The following is a 10,694-nucleotide window of genomic DNA, read 5'->3' as shown; positions in this document are numbered from 1 at the left end:
CTCTTCGAACTATACATTATTGTAAAAAATTTACCATTTTTATAATTTTGGAAATGAAGTGCTTTATTATATGTAATCACTGAAATTGAAAGCGTCCAGGATAAATTTCTCTGTCTTCTTTCTTTTTGAAAATCCTTACATGGTAAAAGAGATAGCCTTGATTATAGTAATTTTTGTTAGTAAGTTAATATTCAAAGCCTTCAATCTCGTAGGAAATTACTGGATGAAGTCTTTTTATATAAACGTTTTAAAAGTTTAACAGGAATCTCCGACTCATTTTAATTCTACTCAGTTATTTTAGAAAAAATGTCTTACAAAAAAGTTGATTTTTAAAATTTACAGTACTTTGTTAATTTTATCTTTGTTTTCATATTTGTTTTGTTGTCTTTTCTGAGTGTCTGTAAATGGGGTAATCCTGTAGACATCTCAAATATATATATATATATATATATATATATATATATATATATACATATACATATATATATATCGACTACCGTATTTATCGATAACTTTACCTTTTTTATAGAGCTGTATATACTCAATATCACCTTGTCAGCTTTAGAGAGAGAGAGAGAGAGAGAGAGAGAGAGAGAGAGAGAGAGAGAGAGAGAGAGAGAGAGAGAGAGAGAGAGAGAGAGAGAGAGAGAGAGAGAGAGAATAACAAGGGCGAACAAAATAGATTACATGTCAATAGAGTTCAGATAAGATACATATCACAACTAATGATATTCTTCCGTAGATGATCCAAAAAGTACACGGTGAATACAGAGTAATTAAGAAATTATGTTATCTTTTTTTTTAATTTCAAAAATAGTTTATGCTATATTAATTATGAAATGGATCTAACTATTTTATAATAACCATGTCATATGTTATTGTCAGAGTAAAATATTTGTAGACTTCAAAATAGTGTCTTGGTTTTTGTCCACTCAGCTGGCCATATATACACAACACACACACATACATACATACATACATACATACATACATACATACATACATACATACATACATATGCGTTTTCCCGAGCCTGTTGTCTTTGGTGATAAGTCATTGGCTCATACTGTGTCTCCTCTAGATATCTCCAGAAACGGGGGTTGGACGGACGGAGATATTGCTTGCTTGTCTGTCTGTCTGTCTGTCTGTCTGTCTGTCTGTCTGTCTGTCTGTTTGTGTGTTTGTTTTTGTGTTTGCTAGCAGGATATCTCAAAATGTAAATGTGATTTTTCTTTGATAGATATCACATTACAGACATTACTTCACCATTAGACTGGTAAAGTGGTGATTGTGATTTAGTGTATTATTTATAATGTTATGTTTTGTTTTGCACCTAAAATCTTGAAATCTCGCGTGACTGCACAGCACTCCCAAATGAAAGATATATTCATAAATTTTGTGTTCTGGAGAGTCTCTCATGATTTCTATTGAAACTTGCCTAGAGAAACTCCAAATTTCAACTCTTTTCACCTGTATTGTTCTTTCAGAGGAAAATCACTGCTGCATGACCCTCAACAGACATGAATATTTATTAAATGCATACTTAATATTCATGACTATTTAGGATCTGAAGGAAATAAACTCTTGGAATAATAAAATTAAAGATGAGGAGTATTGGTTGCTTGCTATGAATGTTTGAATCGCCGATTCTTATAAAATAAATTGATTTGAAACATTACTACTTGCTGCAATGATTGTTTACATCCAAAATAATTCGAAAAGAGTTAACTTTGATGACGTAATTGAAATGTCCTTAAAAACCATATTGAATAAGTAGGCTCTCTCATGGCCAGACTATACCGATTTTGGTTAGTACGTTTGTACATACTTCAGCATGACATTATCTTGTTCTATTGAATTACATTGACCGAGCGTCATGCAATAGTGATTGGTGGCCCCATTGTTCAGTTAAACACCATATGCTGCTTCACCTGTTATTATCGACTATTTCGGAAACAGTCACATGTCCGTTCACTTGTTTCTTGCTTTGCTGACATACTGGCGAGGTCAACCACTTTAATCTGGTGGTGTATCCAACAGTGTTGTTGAATTAGAGAAAACTGATACACACCAACATGTCAGGTTCTTGTTTCAAACGTTCTACGTCAGAAAAGACAGAAAACAGTCATCTTTTAGGTACCAGTTTCAATGCTGCCGACGCAGAAACCACGACAGAGGCACCTCAATGTGGATCGAAGAACGCTGTTGTCCTCAAGAAAACTTTAACAACTGTAGACGGGGTTGCGTTCATGGTTGGTACGATCATTGGCGCCGGTATTTTTGTTTCGCCTACTGGTGTTTTCATAAACAGTGGTTCACCAGGAGCGGCTCTCCTTATTTGGGCAGCAGGAGGCCTCGTTAGTCTCCTTGGCGCTCTATCTTTCACAGAGTTTGGAATCACAGTCCCGAAATCTGGAAGTTTCTATGTGTACATATTAGAAGCATTTGGACCTTTACTTGCGTTTTTGAATCTATGGATCAATGTTACACTAGTAGAACCAGCCTCCCTTGCAATTCGTGCATTGACGTTCTCTGAATATGTCACCAGGGCTATATTCCTCTACCAGCCACCACCGCCAGCTGTGTTTCCATTAATAGCTGTGACGACCATATGTAAGTATATGTATCCAATATAATCACACTAGTGGCTAATATTACCTATTTTAATAATTATATTTGCTACAGTGTATACAGCAGTTCTAACCCTGATAATAAACGTTGTGAAATTAGTCTATTTAATAAGAAAGCTCAGTAATTACGTGCTGTATCAATTTTTCATCTCTGCTTGTTGGACACCATGTACTGAATCAATATAATGTCTAAAAACTCAAATTCACGGTCCCCCTGTGCAACACTGTTAAAAATATTGATGTCAACTTATTTGTGATGCTATATTTCTGAATCTGCATGTCAATATGTGTTGTTGTCATATATCTGAAAGGAAAAAGAGATTTTAATGGTTTACTATTCAGGTGAGCAGAATTGGTATTATTTCGAATTTGTGCATTCACAGATTTTTTACTTGTTGTAACATGATTCTACAAATCATGCATATTCAATTTTCTTTTCTTTATTCATCTATTCATCTATCTGGACATAATTATATATTCAAATTTATTCATATCAAAGATCAATAACCTTGACGGAAAACAATGCATAAATATGGCCTTGGAGTATAGTGTTTCACATATGGTTTTTAAGCCATTGATAAGAAAAAAAAATGGGAGAGAGGGTCCACACACTTTGTTAATTTTGTACTGTGTCATTGTATTTTAATAGGGACAAATATATGGTAAAATTGTTTCATTTGTTATCCCAATCTGATTCAGATCTGATGTATATGGCGGCTAATCGTTCATTGTTTTTTGACCTCGGTATTTTTGCTTCAATTGACCTTTGTGATACATGTTTAAGTTTTCGTCTTGATGGCCACGAATTCCTCCAGAGGAGGCCGCCACCAAGACGAAAACGTAAACATGTATCACGAAGGTCATCAATGGAAGCAAAAATACCGAGGTAAAATAACAATGAACGATTAGCCGACATATACATCAGATTTTAATCAGGTTAATTATATATTCATCATCCGTGCTGTCACGTTAACATATATGGTTGAGTAATGGAGTACTTTATCATTATGGTATAAAGTTACAACTTCAAAAGGCCACCATAGACAAATGAAATTCGTAACTTGACAAACACTGACATTATTGTATTGTTAGGAAGTACAAATTCGGTTTCATATCGAATCTTTTCCTGACATTTTATCATTATTTTATTTCTAGCTTCTAAAACATGCAAATAATTGAACACTACACTTCATGTGGTCATTCATTTCATCTTTTTTATTTGTTTAGGTTTTGTAACATATATAAATTGTTTACAAATTAAAAGTGCAACAGTTCTTCAAATAATTCTGACGTCCACCAAGGTAGCTGCACTATGCGTTGTAATCGTGACAGGGATGGTGTACTTAGGAAGAGGTAAGACTGATCATATTCTCAAAGTGCTGTGACAAAATTAGATATATAAGATTATTGTCGTGTACATTGACATTACGGAAAAGTCTTTAAAAAGGAGGATCATAATGTTTTATCTTTATGTTTTCTCACTGCATGCAGGAGAGACGGACAACCTGGAAGAACCATTCACTGGTGACTCTGTATCAGCATCACAAATAGCGTCAGCATTTCTGTTTGCTTTGTATGCCTATGACGGTTGGTAAGTACAGACAGACAGACAGACAGACAGACAGACAGACACAGTCACATACATACATACATACATACATACATACATACATACATACATACATACATACACACACACATACATACATACATACACACACACACACACACACACACACACATAGTTTTATGTATACATATTTTAATTATTATCTATCTACTCAATTCATATACTTTTACAAAAAAATATAAACCTATGGTACAAATGGTATGCAACTGGAAAAAGTTCTGAATTACATAATTATATTGCGTACTTTCGCTAGATTTATTTTCGATCCTGAAAACAACAGCACGTATCTTTTTTATGATATGATTGGTGTGACGTGGGTATCAAATAACATTGTATGACGTCACCTGGTGGTAATTACACGTTTTATGATTAGGTGGAAAAGTAGACAAAAATTAAAGGTATTTTACAATATTTGACACTGGCACTAGCTCTGTTTCTATGAATGAAGACAGAGATAATGAGTGAGAATTATCGTAAAAAAATGTTATTCATTTTCCTTTTTCTTCAGGACTGCTGTTACCTTTGTAACAGAGGAGCTCGTGACTCCAACAAGGTAATTAGCGCCACACTCACAATATTCAAACCAGTTATAACACTTTTGAGGTAATTAGCGCTTTACTCACTATATATACATTCAAATCAATCACTAGTGTAACAAGCAAAAATATGACTTCGCTTAAGCTGAATGGCACTTCTCAAAGTCGTATAACTTTCATGTAATAAAACTGAGTCGGTGTGAGAAAACATTATTTCATCATAAGCTGCTTGTAGCGTACCGACAAATATACAATGGTTTTCTCTTTTCAGAATGTTGTTACGTTCAGTTTTGATATCCGTTCCTATAGTTACCATCGTCTACATATTGACAAACTTGGCGTACTTTGTAGTATTGCAACCACATCACTGGTATTGGAGTGATGCTGTAGCTGTGGTGAGTCTTTTTATAGAGATGAATGAATATAAAGCCATCCTATTTAGATGGAATAGACAGACAGACAGACAGACAGACAGACAGACAGACAGACAGACAGACAGACAGACATGAGTGTAACAGTGAATGAATGGATGGATGGATGGATGGATGGATGGATGGATGGAAGGATGAAAAGGTGCAGGTGTGGATAGATGGAGAAGAGGGAAGGAGGGAGGAGAGATAGTGAATGGATTGATTGATGGAGAGAGGGAGGTAGGGAGGGAGAGAGGGGAAAAGAGGGAGGGAAAACGGATGGGTGGACAAATGGATAGATGAGTAAATTGGTCAATGTATGGGGATGCGGATAAGTCATAGAATGGGTGACCAATGGACATGAATAGATCATAACTGGATATGTGGTTGGAATATTTGGTAGTGGATAGATGATTTGTTGGTTACCATATGCATGGCAGGACATAATAGGACGTCAATTCATGTTGATGTGGGAATAATAGATAAATTGACTTGTTAGTGGCACGAGGTGGTTTTGGTGGTTTCATTGATGCTGGATGGATAGACAAGTGAATAGATGGCTGGTTTGACGATTTATATGTCTGTCTGGGAATGAAAAGACGGATAGCAGATGGACGAATGAGTTTTGTAAATTGATTGATTGATTGATTGATTGATTGTTTGATTGATTGATTGATTGATTGATTGATTGATTGATTGATTGATTGATTGATCGATCTCGATCGATCGATCGATCGATCGATTGATTGATTGATTGATTGATTGATTGATTGATTGATTGATTGATTGATTGATTGATTGATTGATTGATTGATTGATCAAAGGATAATTATATATGTATTTACTTTGATATAGACGTTTGGTGAGATTGCATTTGGTTCAATGGCCTGGATTATGTCAGTAGCTGTTGCCATATCAACACTAGGCTCAATGAATGCATCCTTATTCACTATCTCAAGGTAAATCTCTTAAAATTTAAGACAAGGTATTGTTCTATCTATTCATATGTACGTATTGTACGTATATGTTATTTGCCAAATACCGTTCCATATCTTGCTGCGAGAGGTAATTTTTCCGGTAATAACGGAGAGCCGGAGGCGAGCCGTTATACCGGAAAAATTAACTCGAGCAGCAAGATGTGGAACAGTATTTGGCAAATAACATACTTATACGTCACCTGCGACGATGAATTCATTTTTGAATGTCTAAAAATGCTGTTTCATTTTTAAATAAAATCACTTCCGCGTTATACTGTTGAGCGTAGTATCATGCACCACTCCGATAACTGCAATGCGGTTGTTTACACGTTAGCCTTAACTTTATCATCCAATCAGAGTGCGCGTTTGCTCAGTAGTATGACGTATTGTTTACTATTTGCATATCACTCAGCGATATATTCAAACTTATAACCATCAGCTGAAAAATGAGTGCGTCTTTGTTTTGCGTAATGTATTCCATTAAATGTACAAAAATGTTCGTGATATGCTTTCTTGTTCTAGTTAGGCAAAAACTGCACCCTCTGTGGTGGTAATTTTCATATCCTTCATAAATTTAGGAATTAATGTTTACGATCGCGTGACGACCGCGAGTTCGCCGTCACTGGACTTTCGCCGTTCTGTGTGAAATGTTTGGCTTTTTCCCTGTAACATGAAAAGTACAGTTCAAAGACTTGTTACAATTTATACAACGGTGATATTTTGTTCGGTTGACAACAAATTTGGCATTGGAAATGCTGGTTATAGCTGTATTTCTAGTTGTCTGCTAGATTTGTTTACAAGGGGACGTGCAGTGATCACGTGATACAACAAGCAAAAATACGGCTGTTGGTGAAAAATACGCCTGTGTATCTGCAGGGCTCTCGACCAATCAGAATGCGAGATTGGTGACAGGTGACGTATAAAGGTGTATATGTGTGTTATCTGACTGTGCAAACTGTCTACACTGAATACATACCTAGTATGTTGGTACTGTTACACTATAGACAAATCTGGGTTGAGACAGAATGATGGAGGTGTTATGCAGTATACATAGACTACGGAACTTTTGGATACTCTGTTAAATAATATAGGCCATACTATTATTGTCATCAGCTCTACAAGATTGAGTTGTTAAACACAATGCAGCATACAATTTGCTTACCTGCAAATTAAATGTATCTTTTGTTGTTCTATGTAGGCTAACCTTTGTTGGAGCTCGAGAAGGTCATTTACCACAATTCCTAGCTATGATCAACGTATCCCGTTTTACACCAATGCCAGCAGCTATCTTTAATGTATGTATGTATGTATGTATGTATGTATGTATGTATGTATGTATGTATGTATGTATGTATGTATGTATGTATGTATGTATGTGCATATGTGTGTATGTATGTATGTATGTATGTATGTATTGTATGTATGTGTGTATGTATGTATGTATGTATGTATGTATGTATGTATGTATGTATGTATGTGTGTGTATGTATGTATGTATGTATGTATGTATGTATGTATGTGTGTATGTATGTATGTATGTATGTATGTATGTGCATATGTGTGTATGTATGTGTATGTATGTATGTGTGTATGTATGTGTGCATGTATGTATGTATGTATGTATGTATGTATGTATGTATGTATGTGTGTATGTATGTGTGTGTGTGCGTGCGTGCGTGTGTGTATGTATGTATGTATGTGCGTGCGTGTGTGTGTGTATGTGTGTGTGTGTGTGTGTGTGTGTGCGTGCGTTCGTGTGTACATGCGTGCATTACAAGCGGGTTCGAGTCTGAAAAGTCAACAATTTGGCCCCCAGGGACATCCATTGGATCACTCCTTTTGTCATGTCCTAATAGAGCATCTACACAAGTTAAGAATGAAAGCTGATATAATGTCATTGTGTATTTTATAGTGCACCATCGCCATACTGATGCTAACATTCAGTAACAAAATTTCCAAATTCATATCGTTCGTTTCAACATTGGCGTACCTAGCATTTGGAATTGTGACAGCTGGGTTGATCTACCTAAGGTATTCCAAACCAGAAATGAAGAGGCCTTTGAAGGTAAGACCAAAGTACAGCTGTCAGCTATTGTATGATACCGGCAAATTTAGTTTATTTGTGTTTTTGTTTTCCACAATTTGACTATTTGTTAGGTAGTGTATGAAGCACCTAAGTTTCAAGATTAAAATGAAGTTTTGTAAAATCTTGGTAAAACAATGGTAGTACAGAAGTATCTATAATTACTTAATTCAAATATCATGAATGACCATCAAAATGACATTACCATAAACCACCACTAGCTGTAAGTTGAGCGGAGGATATGTTTTGATCCCTGGGTGTCTGTCTTGTTTGTTTGTTTGTTTGTTTGTTTGTGTGTTTGTTTGTCTGTTTGTTTGTTTGTTTGTTTGTTTGTTATTTAGCAGGATATATAGCTACTAAAAACACCCCCGTTTGTTTGCCCGATCCTTTCTTTCTTTATAAGCCGAATAGCTAAAATGATAAATGGTTTCGATGAAACTTTGTGAAATGAATGTTAGACTCTATGAGACATGGAACAACAAGTTATATTTTGATTTATATCCGAATCAAGATATTAATATAGTTTTACTGAAGATTTCAGAGGAGCACTGGCATTATTAAACTGGAATATTCGTCGTTTTGGAAACTCGACCTCCATTACACAGTCGTTAGAAATGTGTTTAACTAATGATCTGTCAGTCTACATGACATGTATGTCATTAATTACTCGCTTCAACTATCGAGGTCCAACCCTTGCCGGTACTCTCTATGCTCGAGGGAGTATTCACAAGTTACCGAGTTGTATCATCGTGGAATGTATATCATCACGGAATGCATATTGACACTATGTCATTGATAATGTATTATCTTGATTTATATGTTACAGTTACCCATCATACTTCATATTATATTCCTATGTGTATGCATATTTCTCGTTGTGGCTCCAATTGTCAATTCACCTACAACAACACTGGGTGGTATTGGAATGGCTTTCACAGGAATACCAATTTATTACTTGTTCATTTACCAGCAAAATATAACTGGATACCTTCAACCTTATATGGGTAGGTGGTATTTTTATTCATAGAAATGGTTTCTTATTTTTAATAGATCGTGAATTTTGATAATAAGATCAGACACAAAGTATGGTGGTCATATAGTAATGGTTGTGGTGGTGGTGGTGGTGGTGGTGGTGGTGGTGGTGGTGGTGGTGGTGGTGGTGGTGGCGACGGCGACGGCGACGATGGTGGTGGTTGTTGTGATGATGATGATGATGATGATGATGATGATGATGATGATGATGGTGGTGGTGGTGGTGGTGGTGGTGGTGGTGGTGGTGGTGATGATGATGATGACGACGATGGGTAGGTGGTATTTTTATTCATAGAAATGGTTTCTTATTTTTAATAGATCGTGAATTTTGATAATAAGATCAGACACAAAGTATGGTGGTCATATAGTAATGGTTGTGGTGGTGGTGGTGGTGGTGGTGGTGGTGGTGGTGGTGGTGGTGGTGGTGGTGGTGGCGACGGCGACGGCGACGATGGTGGTGGTTGTTGTGATGATGATGATGATGATGATGATGATGGTGGTGGTGGTGGTGGTGGTGGTGGTGGTGGTGGTGGTGGTGGTGATGATGATGATGACGACGATGGTGGTGGTGGTGGTAGTGTTGGTGATGATGATGATGATGATGATGATGATGATGATATGGAAAGCCGGTTGGGACCATCGTCGACAACGCTACATTGCATAGAAAAAGCCTATCAAAGTCGTCGTCGTCATCGGCTGTTGTCGACGATAAAACTAGCTACACACGCCAATGTGGACCTTCATCGTCGTCGTCATCACCATCACCATGCATACAAAAGTTTTCGTCATCGTTGGCCAAGTATGCGACATCATCGTTGATGCCTTTTAACAAGTCGTCATCGTCGATGGCCTAATATACTATGCGACACCATCGATGTTGAAAAATGCACATGCGCAGAAGATGCCTTTTAACAAAGTTGTTGTCGTTGGCAACTTTGCAACATGCATCGTCGTTGGCCGAGGGCGACGATGACAACAAGAAGTGCTTGCACCAATGGCACTCGGACAAAACAGCGTCAACAGCTAGCGTTGAGGACGTAAATGCAACACTTTTATCGTGTTTATTTCCGGCTGTTTATACTCATAGCTTGTATTTTCAAAGAATCTGGGTTGTATTCATGACTGACATTTCTAACCCCATGCCTGGAACTCGGCAGTGTTCAGTATTTATCATGTCAAGTTGTCATAGTGTGTAGGGAAATAAATTTAGCATGTCATTTTGAGATGTAGTCATCATAATCATTATGATATTTTGATGATCCCTTGGGTGTAGTTTTGGTTTTCCTACTTGTGTTTCGCTAAAAATATTTTTCTCAAACAGGGCTACAAATAAAACGTAATATCAGACACACATTAATTAGAGATCAAGAAAAAATCGTTTATTTACTACACGTTT

The 10,694-nt window shown here is 36.5% G+C and overlaps 1 protein-coding gene across 1 annotated transcript in view; it reads left to right on the top strand.

Moving 5' to 3' along the window:
• The first annotated feature begins 2,075 nt into the window (after positions 1–2,075).
• The window catches only part of LOC144442715 (Y+L amino acid transporter 2-like), a 13,418-nt gene continuing 4,799 nt past the window's right edge, over positions 2,076–10,694 (top strand). The window contains exons 1-9 of the mRNA XM_078132089.1: positions 2,076–2,613; positions 3,858–3,983; positions 4,122–4,221; positions 4,769–4,813; positions 5,068–5,191; positions 6,062–6,165; positions 7,382–7,478; positions 8,096–8,248; positions 9,093–9,270. Of these exons, the coding sequence (XP_077988215.1) occupies positions 2,076–2,613; positions 3,858–3,983; positions 4,122–4,221; positions 4,769–4,813; positions 5,068–5,191; positions 6,062–6,165; positions 7,382–7,478; positions 8,096–8,248; positions 9,093–9,270 (1,465 nt within the window). The remainder of the gene's footprint in view (positions 2,614–3,857; positions 3,984–4,121; positions 4,222–4,768; positions 4,814–5,067; positions 5,192–6,061; positions 6,166–7,381; positions 7,479–8,095; positions 8,249–9,092; positions 9,271–10,694) is intronic.

The sequence above is a fragment of the Glandiceps talaboti genome, chromosome 11 (assembly GCF_964340395.1).
Source record: "Glandiceps talaboti chromosome 11, keGlaTala1.1, whole genome shotgun sequence".
In the NCBI taxonomy this organism is placed as follows: Eukaryota; Metazoa; Hemichordata; class Enteropneusta; family Spengelidae; genus Glandiceps; species Glandiceps talaboti.
The sequence above is the reverse complement of the archived record's forward strand: the minus strand, read 5'-3'. Positions and strand labels throughout refer to the sequence as shown.